Source organism: Rana temporaria, chromosome 6 (genome assembly GCF_905171775.1).
Source record: "Rana temporaria chromosome 6, aRanTem1.1, whole genome shotgun sequence".
Classification (NCBI taxonomy): Eukaryota; Metazoa; Chordata; class Amphibia; order Anura; family Ranidae; genus Rana; species Rana temporaria.
This window is the reverse complement of record NC_053494.1, coordinates 199,259,819-199,282,272: the sequence shown is the minus strand read 5'-3', so window position 1 is coordinate 199,282,272 and position 22,454 is coordinate 199,259,819. Positions and strand designations below refer to the sequence as shown.

At 46.0% G+C, this 22,454-nt stretch overlaps 1 protein-coding gene across 1 annotated transcript in view; it reads right to left on the bottom strand.

The window, feature by feature from the left end:
* DARS1 (aspartyl-tRNA synthetase 1) overlaps window positions 1-22,454 on the bottom strand; it is a 166,282-nt gene that overhangs the window by 41,016 nt on the left and 102,812 nt on the right. The window contains exons 10-11 of the mRNA XM_040358056.1: window positions 3,762-3,873; window positions 3,390-3,524 (exon numbers count right to left, since the gene is read on the bottom strand). Of these exons, the coding sequence (XP_040213990.1) occupies window positions 3,390-3,524; window positions 3,762-3,873 (247 nt within the window). The remainder of the gene's footprint in view (window positions 1-3,389; window positions 3,525-3,761; window positions 3,874-22,454) is intronic.

Genomic DNA, 22,454 nt, shown 5'->3' with positions numbered 1-22,454 from the left:
CCACTCACTAAGGTTGGAAGAAAAGAGGTTTAACCTTAAACTACATAGAGGGTTCTTTACTGTAAGAGCGGCAAGGATGTGGAATTCCCTTCCACAGGCGGTGGTCCCAGCGGGGAACATCGATGGTTCCAAAAAACTATTGGATAAGCACCTGAACTACCACAACATACAGGAATATACAATGTAATACCGACATATAATCACACACATAGGTTGGACTTGATGGACTTGTGTCGTTTTTGAACCTCACTTACTATGCAACTAAAATTGGCATTCCGTTTGCTTTGGGGAGATATAATTTCTATTGCATCTCTAAAAGGAAATCAACCCCCCCCCCCCCCCCCAGCAGGACACAAGAAGGAAAAAGTAACCCGATAGGGGTTTTAACTGTTCTCTATACGAATATAATGCACTATATAAATCTCTTCTTACTGTAGGGATTTCTCCTCATTTCCTTTCCTGGTGAAAATTATCTCTCAGTGGCAAGAAGTGAAAGAAAATCTCCAGGAAGTAAAGTCCCCAGTGGGACACAGATGGCAAAAAAAAATAAAAAATTGTCAGAGGTTATTGAACTCCCTAAGGCCTCTTTCACACATACGAATCGTTCGTCTGCTTTTTATCCATTCGTTGACGGATGAAAAACAGACATCAATGCATTCCTATGGAAGAACGGATGACAACGATGACGATCATTCATTTGCATCTGTTTTCATCCGCTTCCGTCAACATCTGTTTTTTTGAACAGATGAAAGCCCTATTTTTCATCCGTCAAAAAAATGGAACAGCCGAAAAATGGATGTTGGCAAACGGACATCCCCTTAAACACTCTGGCCCGGATTCAGATACGAGTTACGACGGCGTATCTCCGGATACGCAGTCGAAACTCTGAGTGTGCGGGGTCGTATCTATGCGCCTGATTCTTAGAATCAGTTACGCATAGATTTCCCCAAGATCCGACCGGTGTAAGTCTCTTACGCCGTCGTATCTTAGTTGCATATTTACGCTGGACGCTAGGTGGCACTTCCGTAAATTTACGCGAGGAATATGCAAATTAGGTCGATACGCCGATTCAGAAACGTACGTCCGCCCGTCGCTATTTTTCACGTTGTTTACGTTAGGCTTTTTCCGGCGTAAAGTTACCCCTCATAAAGCAGAGGTAAGTCATGTTAGGTATGGACGTCGGAAACATACGAACAGCGTTGTATTTTACGTCGTTTACGTAAGTGGTTCGCGAATAGGGCTGTACGTAAGTTACGTTCACGTCGAAAGCATTGACAGTTTGCGGCGTAATTTGGAGCATGAAAAAACATCAATTACGTGGGGTCACAAGTAATTTAAATAAAACACGCCCACATCATCCACATTTGAATTAGGCGGGCTTACTCCGACACATTTACACTACGCGCCGTAACTTGGGGCGCAAGTTCTTTCTGAATACAGAACTTGCGCCCTAAGTTAAGGCGGCGTAGTGTATCTGAGATACGCTACGCCCGCCGATAGATACGATAATATATCTGAATCCAGGCCACTGTATATAGCTTGTTGCTAAGAAGGGGGCCAGGAAGCTGGCCGCTGCGTCCTTAACAACCGATGAGTCATCAGCTGTCAGCGGGGTTGTAATATTGTACTATGCCTGTACACTATACTAGTATTTAAGGATGAGCTCTGGCATGTTCGCATAGTACACGTGCAGAGCCCGCCAGGAAGTCGGCACCCGCGCTGCGCTAATCACAGCCAGGGAGACATTTCCCGATCTCTGCAGCCGAGCATCGGACAATGTCTCCCTGGCTGTGATTAGCGCAGCGCGGGTGCCGACTTCCTGGCGGGCTCTGCACGTGTACTATGCGAACACGCCAGAGCTCATCCTTACTAGTATTTTTTCATAGAATAGAGATTTCCTTGGCTAGAGATAAACTTTACAATATACTTGCGAATGGGGCTATTAGCAATTACATTCAGCAAATCCAGTGAGTGATTACCTGTGACTGATCGTCACTGGATAGAGACTGAGTGGGGGAGATTTCCTCTTGTGCAGCTGTGCATGTTAGCCGATCAACTTCTAACTTCAGCTTGTTCAATTAAATCTGGAAGCTGATTGGCTTTTCTATACATGGCTACACTAAATTTTGCACGCTCCAATTTTAGTAAATCCCTCCCTCTGCATCCAGGGCTGATTACTGCTATGCAATTTCTCCATGAGCGATTAACCGCGTAACGACCGCCACATGTATATGTACGTCCACAGAATGGCACGTACAGGCAGATGGGCGTACAGGTTTGTCCCTGCCTTTTCGCGGTTCGGGGGTCCGATCGGGACCCCCCCGGTACATGCGGCGGTCGGAAATTGTCGGGGAGCAATCCGGGATGAGGGCGCGGCTATTCGTTTCTAGCTGCCCCCTCACGATCACTCCCCGGAGCTGAAGAACGGGGAGAGCCATATGTAAACACGGCTTCCCCGTGCTTCACTGTGGCGGCTGCATCGATCGTGTGATCCCTTTTATAGGGAGACACAATCGATGATGTCACACCTACAGCCACACCCCCCTACAGTTGTAAACACACACTAGGTGAAACATAACTCCTACAGCGCCCCCCTGTGGTTAACTCCCAAACTGCAACTGTCATTTTCACAATAAACAATGCAATTTAAATGCATTTTTTGCTGTGAAAATGACAATGGTCCCAAAAATGTGTCAAAATTTTCCGAAGTGTCCGCCATAAAGTCACGAAAAAAAAAAACGCTGATCGCCACCATTAGTAGTAAAAAAAAAAAAATATGCAATAAAACTATCCCCTATTTTGTAAACACTATAAATTTTGCACAAACCAATCGATAAACGCTTATTGCGATTTTGTTTACCAAAAATAGGTAGAAGAATACGTATCGGCCTAAACTGAGGAAAAAAAAATTGTATATATGTTTTTGTGGGATATTTATTATAGCAAAAAGTAAAAAATATAGCATTTTTTTCAAAATTGTCGCTCTATTTTTGTTTATAGCGCAAAAAATAAAAACCGCAGAGGTGATCAAATACCACCAAAAGCAAGCTCTATTTGTGGGGAAAAAAGGACGCCAATTTTGTTTGGGAGCCACATCGCACAATTGTCTGTTAAAGCGACACAGTCCTGAATCGCAAAACCTGGCCTGGGCATTTAGCTGCCTAAAGGTCCGGGGCTTAAGTGGTTAAATGCAAGCAGCTGCAATTAGCTGTAGGAGGTGTCAGCCTCCCACTGCTTTCAATGGGGCTGTTGCTCGCAGCTCCTGCATATAATTGCCAATGGCCCCATTCGTAGTTGTGTAGGGGGGCCTACAAATCCACCTTTAAATCCCCAGGAAAATATACATGATGGCCAAATGCTTTGTAGTTTTTACAGCTATTCTCTCTTACCTGGCCCGATGCAGAAGACCTTCTCAAAGTCCGCACAGATGCACATCTGCTTGTAAAGCTGTGGAGATTGGGCCAGATAGGCGCTGGTTTTAAAGTAGGACACAGTGAACACATTGGCTCCTCCTTCACTGGCGGCTGGGAAAACAATGGAAGACACAATAGATGGTCATACAACTAGACAGGGTGCTGCCAATACCCATGCAACATGAGACTGAGAAAAGCTGGTCATAGTAATAAGATTTACAGCTTCCAATCTGGCAACCATCTCTTGTCTTTGTGCCACCATCAGAAAGTAATAGATTTGCATCTATGCTGGTATGGCCATACATAAAAATCCTATAGCTGAATCGACTGGCCAATCATTTTACATACCCGATATGATTTTTGGCGTCTGGATTTCCACAAACCCTTTTTTGCTAAGGGTTTCCCGGAAGAGCTGACACACTCCAGACTGCAGGCCGAACACCGCTTGACTTGTGGCTGTCTGTAGAAGAAACTCCATATCACACATAGGAACTTCGGATACAGCAGTGCCATGATTAAATATTTGATTATAGCAACAGTTATCTACAGTGCGCATGTCTCAGGTTTAACCTTCTAGATCCGCCTTTCTCAACTAGGGTTCCTCCACAGCAGTGGTCTCCAAAATGCGGCCCCTTTGCTTGCCTTTATCCGGCCCTTGGGTCACCATTCCTCCCACCGAAACAATCCATTTCACTGACAATGCACCATTCCTTCTATGAACATCAACGGTGGGGCACTATTCCTCCCACTGGCCCCAACGATCAAGCACTATTCCTCCCACTGGCCCCAATGATCAAGCACTATTCCTCCCACTGGCCCCAACGATCAAGCACTATTCCTCCCATTGACACCAGTGATAAGGATCCATTTCCCCTCAATGACACCAAAAATGGGGCTCTATTCTCACTACTGACACCAATGATGGGACACTATTCCTCCCACCAATATCAATAAAAATGAGGCACCATTTTATATGGATTAGCGACTTGTTTTGCATCATACCAGGAAGTGGAGGCTAGCCATTCCCTTTGTTTACTAGGCTTGTAGGATTCCTTGGCTTTAGCGGCCATCATATCATGCGGCTTTGCATTACCTCAGCTCCCACGACTGACTAATCTTCTGGCCTTGGCTCCATACCTACCACACCTTATCCGATTGTTTCCATGCAAGTACCCAGGATGGGCTCATTTGCCCCATCCTTGATATGTTTGATCACAACCAGATTAATTAATTATACCTCATTATATGTTGTAGATATCCCAAAGCATCCACCCCTGATTAGTGTTCCATACACAAAACGCGTCGGGCAATAGGGATGCAGAGATATGCCCTTATTCAATCAATACATTATTATGAACATCATTTCCCAATCTCTGTATGGCTTTACTGGTTTTATGATATTTTATTACCTTTGCAATTGCTGCTTGGATGATATATGTACAGATATGAACTCATTGAATGTATCAATCAATCAATCCAGACCACTATGTGGCGCCTGGTTGCTACACACTGTTGTACCCTTGATGCCTATATTACATGTGCACATATTCTATGTGTGTATGAATATTATGAAATATTACAAATGTTGTTTCTCCAATGTGATTTCCGTTTTTTAAATGTGCTATGCATTTATATGATTAATAAATATGTACCTCTATTCATTTACCTCCACAATATATCTACAGCCTCATGCAAAGTCCCAAAATTCCCCCCTTTTTAATCATATCTAGTAGGATCGTTATATCTAGGGGGACTAATGCTACCTTTGCATGATTTTATTTATTCCTTTTACGATTTTGGGGTGCTTTTTTGGCGATGAGTTTCTTTACAGGACCATATGTCATAACTGATAGAAGTTATACTGTTGGACTACATACCTCTGTACATCTCTGCATATATTCCTGAACAACTTGCAGTTGCAGACTATCATTAATATTTAGCCATTATCCTGAAGCTGCCACATATTACATTAAAAACGAGAAACTGCATCCTGAAGACGCTTTATGTTAAGCGAAACGTGTTGATCTACTTGTCTTCGCTTACATCTTTAATAATATGTGTACCCCTTCTGTGATTGGATGTTAGTTGATATGATGTGATTTTTAGAAAAGGTGTTGATTTGTATTAATAAAATTGCATATCCCTTTCATTTTTATTTCAAATATTTTTCTATTGTTTGAGATTATGGCACATACAAATCACCTTGTCCCATTGTTTCATTTGTAGAGCGATAGGATGTCTTCATTATAATGAGGCACTATTCCTCCTCCTAGTGACCACAGGCACAATGTCATTTTCTCTTACTCCCAATGACAACCAAGCCTGATGCATTATTTACTTCTGGTGACGCAGGACGTTTTCTACTCTCACTGGCCACAGTCCGGCCCCCTAAAGTCTAATAGCCAGATTCAGGGAGAGTTACGCCGGCGTATCAGTAGATACGACGTCGTAACTCTGAATCTGCGCGGACGTAAATTTAAGTGTATTCTCAAATTGAGATGCACTTAAATCTAGCTAAGATACGACCTTGGGCGCCGTTGTATCTTAGCTGTCTATTTAGGCCGGCCGCTAGGGGCGTGTACGCTGATTAACGCCTAGAATGCGCAAATCAGCGAGATACGCCTATTCACGAACGGACGCCCGGCCGTCTCAGTAAAGATACGCCGTTTACGTAAGCCGTTTTCAGGCCTAAAAAGACATTCCACCAAAAAGATGGCGCAGCCAATGTCAAGTATGGACGTCTGACCCGCGTCAAATTTTTCAATTTTTACGTCGTTTGCGTAAGTCGTCCGTGAATGAGGCTGGGCGTAATTTACGTTCACGTTGAAACCAATAAGTCTTTGCGGCGTAATTTGGAGCATGCGCACTGGGATATGTCCACGGACGGCGCATGCGCCGTTTGTAAAAAACTTCAATCACGTCGGGTCACGATTCATTAGCATAAAACACCCCCAACTCTTCACAATTTGAATTAGGCGCGCTTAGGACGGCACATTTACGCTACGCCACCGTAACTTAGGACGCAAGTGCTTTGTGAATACAGCACTTGCCTCTCTAACTTACGGCGGCGTAGCGTATATAAGAGATATGCTACGCCTGCCTAACGTTGGGCTCATCTACCTGAATTCAGCTATAAATGACAGAAAGTTGGCCCTTTATTTAGAAAGTTTGGTGACCTCTGCTCCAGAGTTTTCCAGAGAAGTGACTTCTGCATTTTAGAGGAGTAAACACTGACCCCAACGATCTTTTTAGCTATCTAGAAGTGGGGAATTATTTCCAATCACTACAAATGTAAGGAGTATTCTTCCCTGTGACCTTCACAGCAATGAGCTGTAGATATAGATTTGGTAGGGGATCCCTGAACTGAAAAGTTCTTTCAAGGGTTCTTCCAGTTTAAAGAAGCCAAAAAAAGGCTTTTCAACAAATAATGCAGCAGCTGGACATTAGGTGGCAGTAAAAATCTTTGTAACGCTTGCACAAGTCCATGATGGCAAACCTAAAATCATGTTCAATTCGGCTTCATCTCTAGATGAAGATTAAGACGGCGAAAACAAATAACGGCAGGGAAAGTAAACAACTTGCAAGACAGAAGTGCAAAAAAAAAAAAAAAACCCGTTTCCACATACGTCAGAAATGATCAAGTTCCCTATTTTGGAGGTTACTGGGCATCACACATATCAGACATTATCTCAGTAACGCACATGATGTAACCTTGTGATAGTAAGATCAGAGCAGATCTCTAAACACAACAAAATAAATAAAAGCGATAATAAACTCCTGTAAGAAAGAACAAAGCAATATCATAATGTACTAGTATGCCCCACATATTAGCACATTATGAAAGACTTTCCCTTAAAACAAAGCCCTCCAGTGGCTTCCATCTTTACCCGGTCTTGCTTCCAGGTTTGGGGACTCCGGCTGTCCGATTGGCTGAGCCCCGATGACGTCACTCCTGCGTAGTCACGCGAGTCTTGGCCACAACACACAGCTCTGAAGGAACGGGTATGCCATTCCTTCAGAGTGCATGCGCCGGGAGATGTCACCAGCTGCTGCTCACTAGAATATCTCCTAATAGGTGGACCTTTAAAGGTGTTGTAAATGTTTGTGCTTTTTCACCTTAACGCATCCTAAGAGCTGATGCACATGCCCGGCGGCCGCTGTGTCCACCGGGCACCCGTGATCTCTCCTGAGAGAGACAGAATGGAGATCTGTCCATGTAAACCAGGGGTCTTCAAACTACGGCCCTCCAGTTGTTCAGGAACTACAATTCCCATCAGGCCTAGTCAGGTCTGTGAATGTCAGTTTTACAATGCCTCATGGGATGTGTAGTTCCACAACAGCTGGAGGGCCGTAGTTTGAGGATCCCTGATGTAAACAGACAGATCTCTGTTCTGTCAGGAGAGAGGAGACAGATCTGTTGTTCCTACCGATTAGGAACAACAATCGGTCTCCTCCTCCAGGCAGTCCCCCCCCCCCCCCCCTCCATTAAAAACACTCCCTAGGATAAACATTTAACCCCTTGATCGCCCTCCTACCATTAACCCCTTCCCTGCCAGTGACTTTTATACAGTAGTCAGTGGCTATTTTTTTAGCTCTGATCGCTGTATAAATGTCACGGGTCCCAAAAAAGTATCAAGTGTCCGATCTGTCCGCCACAATGATGCAGTCCCGCTAAAAATAGCAGATCGCTGGCATTACTAGTAAAAAAAATAATAATAAAAATGCCATAAATATATCCCCTATTTTGTAGATGCTATAACGTTTGCGCAAACCAATCAATATACCCTTATTGTGATTTTTTTACCAAAAATATGTAGAATACGTATTGGCCTAAACTGATGATGATTTTTTTTTTTTTATAATTTTTTTATGTTAAATTCTTGGTTGTGTTATCAGTGCCCAGAAAGGTCCTAGTCAACTCCTTTTGACTGGTGTTCATTCACGGGTTGGATGGTATTAGCAGCCCTCACCCTATGGTAATCTGGTCCCATTTTTGCATAATTTATTCTGGATGATGGCATTAGTTGTATTTTATAGTTTATTTGGTTTCATTGAGGCTATACTCAAAAATGTTGTCACACTAAGCAGGAGAGTGCAGCATAGTCCGTTCTCTAGTTATGCTTGGAACTCAACCTGCTTTCCTCCAATGATCAGACTTGTCCGGACACCCCCCTCACACAGCCATTCACTGGGATGTTCATTGTGCTGCTCTTTCTCCTTCCTCAGCTCTCTGTTCTCAGTTGCATAAGGAGCTTAGAAGATATGTGATCATTTATGAAAAGGGAGGGGGGGGGAGGTATTAATATTTTTTGTGTGTGTGTGTATATATATATATATATATATATATATATATATATATATATATATATATATATATATATATATATATATATATATATATATATATATATATCCACAAATGTTTTGCTTTTCATTTCTATTTTAAACTGACTGGGTTGTTTTACAAGGTGATGGTTTTCCATATACTTTAAAATTTCTCTGCTGCAGTTTCACTTTCGGTCCCCCTACCCACCATTGCGCTATGACTGGACAGTTAAAGGAGAAGCAGCACAGCGATGAGCTTATCCCGGTTTTCCCCCTTTCAAACAGCATGCTCCTTGTCAGTACAAGAATGGTTTGGCTTCTTGTGCCGTTTCTTCCACCTCCACTCTAGCTTTGCTGTAGGGAAAGGGAGTCACCGCTCCAGGTGGGTCTACTAAGCAATCAAGAACCTCTCAGGAAACCAAGGGTGCCGGTGTATTGTCACATTCTGCTGCCTATCTTAGAATCCTGCGTAAGTCACGTGGCGGCCAACTGCGCATGCGCGTTGCGTTCCAAACGCAAGTGCGATGTGTTCCAATGGATTCACGACAGTACACACCAGTGAAACCTCGGTCGGCATCCAGGCTCTTTCCCCGTGGATTGGAGGATGTTAAAAAAAAAAAGCCAGGAGGCCGAGCGAGCAGAGCGAGGACGTGAGGCCGACTGGCCACTTCCTCTAAATCCACGTCGCCCTGAATGCTGGGTTCGCTGGTGTGTACTGTCGTGAATCCATTGAAACGAATCGCACTTGCGTTTGGAATGCATCTCGCATGCGCAGTTGGCCGCCACGTGACTTCCGCAGCATTCTACGATAGGCAGCAGACTGTGACACTACACCGGCAATGCACTAGGCAAATGGTAGAAACTTCAAAAGGATGGAAAGCCGCAACTCTTGAGTTGTCTTTATTTGTAAAATCAATAGAAAATGCACCACAGAAAAGCAGCAAAAAATGGGAAAAGAATACCCTACGCATTTCACACTGTCTCAGTGCTTATTCATGGCTAACATGAGACAGTGTGAAACGCGTAGGCTATTCTTTTCCCATTTTTTTGCTGCTTTTCTGTGGTGCATTTTCTATTGATTTTACAAATAAAGACAACTCAAGAGTTGCGGCTGTCCATCCTTTTGAAGTTTCTACCAGCTTTGCTGTACAGGGCCTGCAAAAAGCTGACACCAATTCAGAATTCAGGTACACTGCTTGCAATTAAAAAGATTTGACCTATGAAAACACAACTGTATTTAATTTTTTGTTTTTATAATTGCCAAGAATTTAGATTAAAGGTTAAATACCGTATTTATCGCGGTATAACGCGATCCCGTGTATACCACGCACCCCTAAAGTTGCCAGAATCCTGTGGAAAAAAAGTTTTTTTTGTACTTACATTTTTGGTGTCTTGCGCGGCGTCCATCGGCGGCCTCGTCGGGTCCAGCGTCCGGGTGTCCTCTTCGTCGGGTCCGGCGTCCTTCTGCGGCTTCGGGTGTCCTCTTCGTCGGGTCCGGGGTCCGTCTGCGGCTTCGGGTGTCCTCTTCGTCGGGTCCGGGGTCCGTCTGCGGCGTCCTCCCCGCTCGTTTCCTGCGCTGAGTTTGAATACTGCGCCGACATATACAGAGCGCAGTACACTCGTGTATTGTCGGGCAGGCTCGGCAACTCTCGCGCTGACGTCCTGTACGTCCAGGACGTGAGCGCGGAAGGAGCCGAGACTGGCCGACTATATCCGAGTGTACTGCGCTCGGTATATGTCGGCGCAGTATTCAAACTCGGCGCGGGAAAGCGGGTATCGGCGTATACCGCGCACCCACGATTTTGCCCTGATTTTCAGGGCAAAAAAGTGCGCGGTATACGCCGATAAATACGGTAATTAGATGTGTGCATACCTTCAACCATGACCGGTTCTCTTTAACAAACATCAGCCTTTTACTTTTCTACCTTTTTGAGTTATATTGCTTGCCAATAAGTGGTCTATACTTCTGATGGTTTCTATGGAGGTGATGCGGTTTACATTCGCCGTGTGTGGCATCTCAGCTAAACCTAAATCTCCAAATCGTCTTCCATAATTTACTTATCAACGACTCGCAGTCTTCCTACCACAGAGATTAGTATTTGTGATGTCAGCTTCACCTAAACTTTCAAATTCGCAAAGAGGAAAAGGAAAGAAGCCAAAATATGTCCGGTGTGGTTAACCAATCACATTCTGAATCAGTCTGCTTTCATGTCATCCAACCAAAACCTTCAGTATAAGCACAATGAGAGGAATTAGGAATAGCTCAGAAATGAAATTTATGACGGTTAGCCAGTGGGTGTCAGTCTGCAAATATAGATATTTCAGTATTGTTTTGATGTCAACATACATTATCATTTCATATGATTTTGGTGAGGGAATTGCTATATAGGAGTTCAAAGTTTCATTATAAGCCATGGCCAATACAAAGGAGGTCTCACTTTCCTCGCTGAAGTCTTCGTTAAAGCAGAACTTACAGAAAACTATTTGATTTGCATTACCTACCCGATCACTACTTCAGCACCGCCCTCTGCAGGCTCCTCCATCGCTAGATGCCCAGGACAACTTTAACAGCATCAGTTATAATTCATGACTAATTTGCTCCTAATTTTTACATTAAAGGATATATATTGGAACACTGCTTTACTAAAAACCCTGCTCTATATTTATAATAGGTTGACATGTAGACAAATTGTATATGTGTAAAACATATATATTTATTTTATATACACACATTTTTCTCAGAGATTAGGTGCAGGTACTCCCCCCTTCTGAGTCACTCCTTGCCTCCGCCCCCCTACCCACCCCTGAGCACCGTCCCTTGGTTCCACCCTCTACCCATCTCCCAGTATTAAAAGGGGTTGTAAAGGTTTGTTTTTTATTTTCTAAATATCGTATATGCGTATACCGCGCACTTTTTTCCCCTTAAAGTGGAGGTTCACCCGAAAAGTTAATTTTTAACATTAGATTGATGCTCATTTTGTCTAGGGGAATCGGGTAGTTTTTTTTAAATCGAAGCAGTACTTACCGTTTTAGAGAGCGATCTTCTCCGCCGCTTCCGGGTATGGGCTGCGTTTCTATTTGATTGACAGGCTTCCGACGGTCGCATCTATCGCGTCACGATTTTCCAAAAGTAGCCGAACGTCGATGCGCAGGCGCCGTATAGAGCCGCACCGACGTTCGGCTTCTTTCGGCTACTCGTGACGCGATGTATGCGACAGTCTGAAGCCTGTCAATCAAATAGGAACGCCCAGTCCCGAAGACCATACCTGGAAGAGGCGGAGAAGATCGCTCTCTAAAACGGTAAGTACTGCTTTGATTTAAAAAAAACTACCCGATTCCCCTTGACAAAATGAGCCTCAATCTAAGGTTAAAAAAAAAATTTCAGGTGAACTCCCGCTTTAAAATATGCGCGCTCGCGAACCCACAGCTGGGCTCTTAAAGAGGACATACAGATACGTGCTTGTGCCCAGCCGTGCCCTTCTGCCGACGTATATCGGCGTGAAGGGGTCCTTAAAGCGGTTCTCCACCCTAAAGTGGAGTCCCGCTGATCGGAACCCTCCCCCCTCCGGTGTCACATTTGACACCTTTCAGGGGGGAGGGGGGTGCAGACACCTGTCTAAAGACAGATATCTGCACCCACTTCCGGCCACACGCTACGGGCGAAAGACGGGCATTCCGTCACATCCACATCTGTCGCCCGTTGTGTGCTGGGAACACTCGGCTCCCAGCACACAGCGTGTGAGCCAATCGGCGGGCGCAGCGCGACTCGCGCATGCGCCGTAGGGAACCGGGCAGTGAAGCCGCAGCGCTTCACTTCCTGGTTCCCTGAGCGTGGATGGAGGGGGGAGCAGCAGAGAGACGAGCGATCGCTCGTGCTCTGCTGCGATCAGCGCTGGACTCCAGGACAGGTAAGTGTCCTAATATTAAAAGTCAGCAGCTGCAGTATTTGTAGCTGCTGGCTTTTAATATTTTTTCCCCGTGGCACATCCCCTTTAAGTGGTTAAAGAACATTATTTGTTATTAAGCCGTTATGGGTAAAGCTCCGCTTTAGGGCCGGGTCACACTTGATCCGGTGCGATTGCTCAAATTCGCAAGTCATTTTACTAACAGTTTTCCATGAGTGGCGTTCACATCAATGCGTTGCGAAACTAAGCTGCGTTAAAAAGGGGTCCTGTGCGATCCCCGTGCAATGCCAATTCAGCTCTATAGACTGGCATTCCCTGAAATTGCAGCCGCGAATCGCCGCAAAATCGCACAATTTTGAAGACGCAGTAGTGTGAACCGTCCCTTAGGCTTCACACCTAGGCGTATTGTCGCCTGTAGCGCGACGCTATTGCAGCCTGAAATACGCTGGAGGGGTGATTTAACATTGTCGGCTATGGAGATGGTTCACATCTCCACGCCGAACGCCGTACGCCTGAAGCTCAAAACCTTTTTTTCAGGCGGATTTCGGCATAGCCGACAATGTTGATCACCCCTCCGGCGTATGTTAGGCTTAAAAAACGCCGCGTTTTGTTGCGGAAAATCGCGGGACAAAACGCTGCAATTTGTCGCGGCAAATCGCGGTAACATACGCCGCGTTCAGGTGTGAATGCAAGACCGTGCTTTCATCAAGAGCAAAGCACACCAGAGAACTAAAATCTGATGCTGCTCTGGAAATGACACTTGAAGAATAAAGTGCTCCTTTGTATGAAGTTTTCATCTCCTACCGTACATCCTATATTCCCAATGTGAACAATATCCTGTGACCCTCTTACCTCCATCCTCTATATACACACAAATACTTTGTCGCTATTGTTTGACCTTTGGCTACAATAAGAGGAAAAAGCTGCTTTATCAACCAGCAGCACACAATTATTTGGGATGATTGAGAATCACTTATGGAGGAAATTACAGAGAAGGAGCTTTCTAAACAGTGCGCTGGGCCAGTATATAATATATGAGCAGGCTCTAAACACTGGTGAGACCCGGAGGGAGAGAGAGAAGTGTGTGTACGCACAAGTTCCCCTTCCGTGGAAAGTTTCAGCTCCTGTAACGAGATTCTGCGAGCGTACCGCCGCCAGGGGCCCTACGGCAGATGTATGCACTGGAGCAGAACAATACTTCAAAGGAACTGGCGTTTGAGAAAAATACGAGTTTATTTTGTAGCACGCGCAAATAATAGCAAGTGTCTCCTCTTCCTGTTTACAAGGCTGCTGCCCTGAATCACATTCTCACAGTGTGGTGGGATGAAAAGGTAGGTTAGTCACAGCTGTGCCGCTATTTGATGATTTAAAAATCAATGCAGTGGCCTTGGGAGGCACTTGTGATCTTCTCTTGGCTGTGATACCTTCACTATTCTCAACAGGTTTACTTAGAGCGTTACTAAACCCAGGACCCTGCATTCACTATATCTGGTCTCCCACAGAACACAGAACATGGAAATGCAATAGTTTTAGTTAACCACTTCAGACCCAAGGACGTCCCTGGGACGTCCTCGGCTTTGTGTGGCGATATCTAAATGATGCCTGCAGCTTCTTCAGCCGGCGATTCTGTGCACCAGAAGAACGATCAAAGCGGCGGTCCCGCCGCTCGATCGTTCTTCTAGGCAGCTGGAGGGGACGCCTCCCACCGCCATCCGGTGCTTCTCCGGGCTCTCCCGTGCCATCGGGGGCCCGGAGAGCGAATTGGCCGGCGCTCGTTGGTGAAGCATAGAGATGACTGTGACCAGACGGTCACAGTCATCTCTATGACCGTCGGAGGACCGGGCGCGACGTTATGACGTCACGCCCGGTACCCGGAAATAAACAAAGCCGCTATCGCGGCTGTCAGCATGTAAACGGTTATTTTTTTTCCACCGATTTCATGCTTGTAAGCCTGGAGGAGTGATGTGGGGTCTTATTGACCCCACATCTCTCCATAAAGAGGACCTGTCACACACATTCCTATTACAAGGGATGTTTACATTCCTTGTAATAGGAATAAAAGTGACCAAAAAAAAATAAAATGTAAAAAAAAAGTGTAAAAATAAAAAAATGAAGTAAAAAATAAAATAATAATTTTTTATTTTTTTTTAAACGCCCCTGTCCCGGTCGCTCGCGTGCAGAAGCGAACGCGCATGCAAGTCCCGCCCACATATGTAAACACCGTTCAAACCCCACATATGAGGTATTGTCGCGTGCGTTAGAGTGTGTGCAACAATTCTAGCACTGGACCTCCTCTGTAACTCAAAAATAGTAACCTGTAAAAAAAATTAAATCGTCGCCTATGGAGATTTTTAAGTAGCGAAGTTTGGCACCATTCCATGAGTGTGCGCAATTTTAAAGCGTGACATGTTAGGTATCTCTTTACTCGGCGTAACACCGTCTTTCACATTATACAAAAAAATTGGGCTAACTTTACTGTTTTGTTACTTTTTAATTCATGAAACTGTTTATTCCCTAAAAAAAGGCAGTTGAAAAATTATTGCACAAATGCGTGCGAGAAAAAAAAAGTTGCAATGACCCCCATTTTATTCCCTAGGGTGTCTGCTAAAAAAAAACTATATAATGTTTGGGTGTTCCGATTAATTTTCTAGGAAAAAAATTGTGATTTTTACATAAAGGAGAAAAGTGCCAAAATAGGCCCGGTAACAAAGTGGTTAATATAAACGGCTAAATACTTTTTCCCATCAGCAGTATATAGCAGTTTTGTGTGGTCTATCAGTGTCTGGTTAAAACTTGTAGGAGGAGTTAGTGTTAAAAGGGGTTGTAAAGGTTTGTGTTTTTTCACCTTAAATGACCTTAGGACAGTGGCGGAACTACCGCCATAGCAACCCACGCGGGCGCTATGGGGCCCGCAGCCGAGTGGGGCCCGGTGACCAGGGCAAGGAAATGACCAAGTTTTTTTTTGTTTTTTTTTCTCGCTGCCGCCGCCGAGTGTCTAGTGCGGCTCCGGAGCCGCATGCGGCTCTTTTGTACGGCTTTGCTGAGTGCGGACTGCGGAGGATTTAAAAAAGAGCGCGCCGCGCTGTGATAAATGTCCCGCCCTCCTCCTCCTAGAGAAGACTAGCTTGTGTGATAGAGCCAGTGTGCTGTCTGTCACACAAGCTGGTCTAGAGGAGGAGGAGGGCGGGACATGTATCAGCGCGCCAGAACCCAGTGGGGGAGCATCGTGACAGACAGATGACCGCCGTGAGACGTGAGTCACAGCACAGGCTAAGTGAGGGGGACCGGATGTTTTTTTGATGATAATTGGGGGGGGGGGGGGGGGGCTTGGCTTGGCTTGGCTTGCAATGGTGATGCCACCTACTGTCTCCTGTCATCATCATGCTTCTCGTCATCCCCCTGTTCCTGGCATCCCAGTGGGATGCCAGGAACAGGGGGGATGACGAGGAGCATGATGATCCCACCATCCTACCTCTGAGGCCTTTCATACATTTTATCACCCCTGTCATCTCCATCCTCCCTACCACCCACCCCTTTCATCTCCATCCTCCCTGTCACCTCCCTACCACCCACCCCTGTCATCTCCATCCTCCCTGTCACCTCCCTACCACCCACCCCTGTCATCTCCATCCTCCCTACCACCCACCCCTGTCATCTCCATCCTCCCTGTCACCTCCCTACCACCCACCCCTGTCATCTCCATCCTCCCTACCACCCACCCCTGTCATCTCCATCCTCCCTGTCACCTCCCTACCACCCACCCCTTTCATCTCCATCCTCCCTGTCACCTCCCTACCACCCACCCCTGTCATCTCCATCCTCCTTGTCACCTCCCTACCACCCACCCCTGTCATCTCCATCCTCCCTACCACCCACCCCTGTCATCTCCATCCTCCCTACCACCCACCCCTGTCATCTCCATCCTCCCTGTCACCTCCCTACCACCCACCCCTGTCATCTCCATCCTCCCTACCACCCACCCCTGTCATCTCCATCCTCCCCATCACCTCCCTACCACCCACCCCTGTCATCTCCATCCTCCCTACCACCCACCCCTGTCATCTCCATCCTCCCTACCACCCACCCCTGTCATCTCCATCCTCCCTACCACCCACCCCTGTCATCTCCATCCTCCCCGTCACCTCCCTACCACCCACCCCTGTCCCCTGTCATCTCCATCCTCCCCGTCACCTCCCTACCACCCACCCCTGTCATCTCCATCCTCCCCACCACCCACCCCTGTCATCTCCATCCTCCCCGTCACCTCCCTACCACCCACCCCTGTCATCTCCATCCTCCCCGTCACCTCCCTACCACCCACCCCTGTCATCTCCATCCTCCCTGTCACCTCCCTACCACCCACCCCTGTCAGCTTCCTACCACCCACCCCTGTCATCTCCATCCTCCCTGTCTTCTTCCTGCCACCCACCCTTGTCAGCTTCCTACCACCCACACTTGTCAGCTCCCTACCACCCACCCCTGTCATCTTCCTACCACCCCCTGTAATCTTCATACCACCCCACCCCCTTAAATTTACTGGTGCACATTACATATGATGGATGCAGGGACATTTTCTTTGGGGGGGGGGGGACGCACGTAGCTGGTCTTGCCTAGGGCGCCAAATTGCCTAGCACCGGCCCTGCCTGCACTGAGGGGCAAATTTCCGCCAGCCCGCTCCACTCCCCGCTGCACTGTGAGACAAATTGTTGTCAGCCCGTTCTGCCCGCTCCACTGTGAGGCAAATTGACGCCCACCCGCCAGCCAGCCCGCACCACCTGTTCTGCCAGCACGCTCCATTCACCTGGGCGTTGCGGGCAGAACAGGAGAACAGTCAGCGGTTGAGCGGGCTTGCTTGCCAATCAGCGGGCGGGGGAGCAGTGAGATGCCATCATCTGCATCATTGCAGTTCTGTCCCCACTGTGCGGGCAGCAGAGAGATTACATTATCTCTCTGCTGCCTGCCTTTACTCTGGGACACAGCAAGTGGCAATCCGCAATGTGTGGCAGGTGATGTGGCAAGTGACAATCTGCTACGTGTGGCAGGTGACGTTGTGGCAAGTGACAATGTGTGACAGGTGGCGTCGTGGCAAGTGACAAGTGACAATCTGCATTGTGTGGCAAGTGACAATCCTCAATGTGTGACATCGTGGCAAGTAACAATCTGCAATGTGTGGCAGGTGACACCCTGCATCTGGTGACGCGGCAAGTGACAATCCGCATCTGAAGGCAGGTGACGTTGGCAAGTGACACGCTCGGGGCTCCTACTGATTCTTCAATATGGTGAGTTGAACTATTTTATATAACAATGTAATAATAGAAATTATGCACTTCAAGCATTTTTATTATTATTATTTTTTTTTACTAGTAATGGCAGTGATCTGTTTTTTTTTGTGAGACTGCGACATTGCAGTGGACAGGTCAGAAACTTTTGACACATTTTTGGGACCATTCACATTTATACAGCGATCTGTGCTATTAAAATGCACTGATTAATGTGTAAATGTCACTGTCAGGGAAGGGATTAAATGTGTTCCCTGGGAGGTATTTCTAACTGGGGGTGGTGGGACTGACTGGAGGAGGAGAGAGATCTCTGTTCCTAATCACTAGGATAGAGCCATGACAGGTCCTCTTTATACTCCTACATACATGTATAGAGCCATGACAGGTTCTCATTCTACTTCTATATACATGTATAGAGCTATGACAGGTCCTCTATATACTCCTATATACATGTATAGAGCCGTGACAGGTCCTCTTTAGTTATAATGATATCAAATAAAGGATGTGGGGCATTTTGGTGGGCGTGATTTTTTTTTTCTGGGGGGGGGGCCCCATACAACATTTTGCTATGGGGCCCTGTGATTTCTAGTTACGCCCCTGCCTTAGGACTATGCGTTAAGGTGAAAAAAGACCTGGTTGTCACCGGCCCCCAAGCCCCCCCCCCCCCCCCCATTTTACTTACCTGATCGGTTTTAGGAGCTGAAGAACGGGGAGAGGTGTGTGTAAACAAACCTTCCCCTGTTCTTCACTGTGGCAATGTCAGTGATCGTCTGTTCCCTGATATAGGGAAAGACGATCACCGACGTCACACGTCCAGCCCCGCCCCCCTACAGTTAGAAAACACAGACGAGGTCACACTTAACCCCTTCAGCGCCCCCTAGTGGTTAACTCCTAAACTGCCATTGTAATTTTCACAGTAATCTTTTTATAGCACTTTTCGCTGTGAAAATGACAATGGTCCCAAAAATGTATCAAAATTGTCCAATGTGTCCGCCATAATGTCGCAGTCACGAAAAAAAAAACGCTGATCGCCGCGCCATTAGTAGTAAAAAATAAAATAAAAAATAAATTATTAATAAAAATGCCATAAAACTATCCCCCATTTTGTAAACGCTATAAATTTTGCGCAAACAAATCTATTGCGATTTTATTTTACCAAAAATAGGAAGATTACGTATCGTTCTAAACTGATGAAAAAAAAATGTTTTTTTTATATCTTTTGTGGGGATATTTATTACAGCAAAAAGTAAAAAATATTGCTTTTTTACAAAATTGTCGCTCTATTTTTGTTTATATCGCAAAAAAAAAAAAAAAAAACGCAGAGGTGATCAAATACCACCAAAAGAAAGCTCTATTTGTGGGGAAAAAAGGAGGCCAATTTTGTTTGGGAGCCACGTCGCACGACCGCGCAATTGTCAGTTAAAGCGACGCAGTGCCGAATCGCAAAAAGGGGCAAGGTCCAGGTCTTAAGTGGTTAAATACTACCATAAGAAAGCTTTATTTGAGTGAAGAAAATGATGTAAATGTAATTTGGGCACAGTGTTGCATGACTGCGCAATTGGCAGTTAAAGTAGTGCAGAGTAAAAAAAAAAAAATGCCCTGGTCATGAAGGGGGTAAAACGTTCTGGAGGTCAAGTGGTTTATATTTATAAAACTGAAGCATATCATGTAATTTATGATAAAACAAAAATGAGCATAAAATCTGTGTCTGCCACGAGGGCAGTGCTGGTTACTGAACTAATTTGAACCCCGTGTGTGTTCTCTGTGGGTCATTCTTCTTTTTAAATCATATGAAGGATACATTGGATTGTGATGTGGAGATTGCACAATAGCTGTCTGGGAGGTGGCATGACTTGGACATTTGACTGAGGGATAGACGCTGGGCTATGTCTGACCACAGGGCTAATCTGTTTATCTCGGGCCAGCAGCTGTTCAGCCTCCTATCTCATCCTGTCACCGCTGGTACTGCAGATGGCGTCCTTTATCGTGACCACGTATCAAAATATCCATTAGCTGCGGGCGTACTCCCAGCGTTATCACAAAGAGGCAGCACTGGCCAACGCTTCCTAGGTAGTGCCATCAGCGGCGATCATGGGAAAATGTCATCGGCACTGAGATTATTAACCACTTCCATACCGGGCACTTACGCACCTTCCTGCCCAAGTAAATTTTCAGCTTTCAGCGCGGTCGCAATTTGAATGACAATTGCGCGGTCATGCTACACTGTACCCAAATTACATTTTTATCATTTTGTTCCCACAAATAGAGCTTTCTTTTGGTGGTATTTGATCACCATTGCGATTTTTATTTCTTGCGCTAAAAAAAGACCGACATTTTTGAAAAAAAATGACGTTTTTATTTTTTCTGTTAATTTTTTTTGTAAAAAAGTAAGTTTTCTTCTTCAATTATGGGCACTGATGGGCACCGATGAGGTGGCATTGATGGGCGGCACTGGTATGCTGCACTGATGGGCACTCATAGGCGGCACTGATGGGAACTCATAGGCGGCACTGATGGGAACTCATAGGCGGCAATTATGGGTGGCACTGATGGGTGGCACAGATTGACAGATAGGCGGAACACTAATTTTCCCAGCAGAGCCTCTGTTCAGTGTTCCGCCTATCACGGATGTCCTCTCGTCCAAAGCCGAGGATGAGAAGGCATCCGTGATAGGCGGAACACTGAACAGAGGCTCTGCTGGGAAAATTAGTGTTCCGCCTATCACGGAACAGTCTGAGGAGGCGCGGCTTTTGAATAATGGATGGCCGCCATCTGACAGACAGGTACCCGGCGTATATAAGACGACCCCTGACTTTTGGGGCATGATTTTAGATACAAAAAGCCGTCTTATACGCCGGAAAATACGGTATTGCAACCGCATTGTGGTAAATATATTGCAGGCCCAGCGTAAGAGACAAGGCCTCAAGGGCTCAGGTTACCTGGACAGCTGGTAGAAGATAAAGCTCCATGAGCTGAGGGTTGGGCAGCCGAAGGGTCAATACTTGACATTCTGTGTGGCTCTGTGCAGTAGGAGAAGAAGCAGCAGGGGAGATGTTTCCCTCAATGCTGTATGGCATCAAAAAACATGAAGTGCACACGACACGCCACCCAGCGGAATGACAGTAGCACTGTATCCCACACAGGGCCGGGAAAAGGGGTGGGCAGGAGGGCCGGCTGCCCTGGGTGCAATGGTTTACTGTCGGGATGAGGGCACCTTCCTTCTGTTACAAGGCTGACATTGGCAGTGATTTTGACAAGTGACTGTTGGGCACAGGATCCCCTAAGCTTGCACATCATGAATGGGGGAGGGAGGGCGCAGTTTGGCATCTTTGCCCTGGGCACTGATCCCACAGCTATAACCCCCTTTCATGCCAAAGCTGACAGGAAACTGAGAAAGTCACCCAGCGATCAATAAACTTGAGGAAATTTGGGTGTCACCGGATCATTGTAAGAAACCCTGTCCATGTCCAATGGTTTTTCCCAACACTCTTATCGGCTACTTTGTCTGCTTGGGACTGTTAAAGTTGATCACCAGGTGAAAATAAAGGGAAACATCTAAGAAAGAAAATGAAGGCAGCTACTACATATAAGAACTGGTGAGCTTCAATTGAATACATTTTTGTTTTTAATATCGCTTTAAAACTTTCCTGTGTCCCTTAAAGGTTGAAAATGAAACATACACTATATTACCAAAAGTATTGGGACACCTGCCTTTACACACACACACACGGGGGCAGATCCACATACATCTGCGCTGGGCGCAGCGTATGCAAGATACGCTACGCCGCTGTAACTTACTTTGCTTTGGTTTGAATCCTCAACGAATTTGTGCCGTAAGTTACCGCGGCGTACTGTATCTCTTGCGGCATAACGGCGCTGAATTCAAATGGATCTAACGGGGGCGTGTTTTATGTTAATACGTCGTGACCCGACGTAAACAACGTTTTTTTGGAACTGCGCATGCGCCGTCCCTGGGGGTATCCCAGTACGCATGCTCGAAATTAAACCGGAACCCGCCAATGCTTACGACGGTGACGTCATTCTACGCAAATTCCTATTCGCGAACGACTTACGCAAACGACGTAAAAAATTCAAAATTGTACGCGGGAAGGACGGCCATACTTAACATTGAGTACGCCTCAGTATAGCAGCTTTAACTATACGCCGGAAAAAGCCGAACACAAACGACGGAAAAAAAAAGCGATGGGCCAACGTACGTTCGTGGATTGCCGTAAATAGCTCATTTGCATACTCGGCGCGGATTACGACGGGAACGCCACCTAGCGGCCGAGGAAAATTGCATCTAAGATCCGACGGCGTACGAAGACGTACGCCTGTCGGATCTAGCCGAGATGCCGTCGTATCTTGTTTTGATGCGGGAATTTTGAAATTACGCCGGCGTATCAATAGATACGCCGGCGTAATTTCTTTGTGGATCTGCCCCATGATCTTTAATGACATCCCAGTCTCAGTCCGTAGGGTTCAATATTGGTATTGCTGCTATAACAGCTTCAACAATAGATCCTATTTGG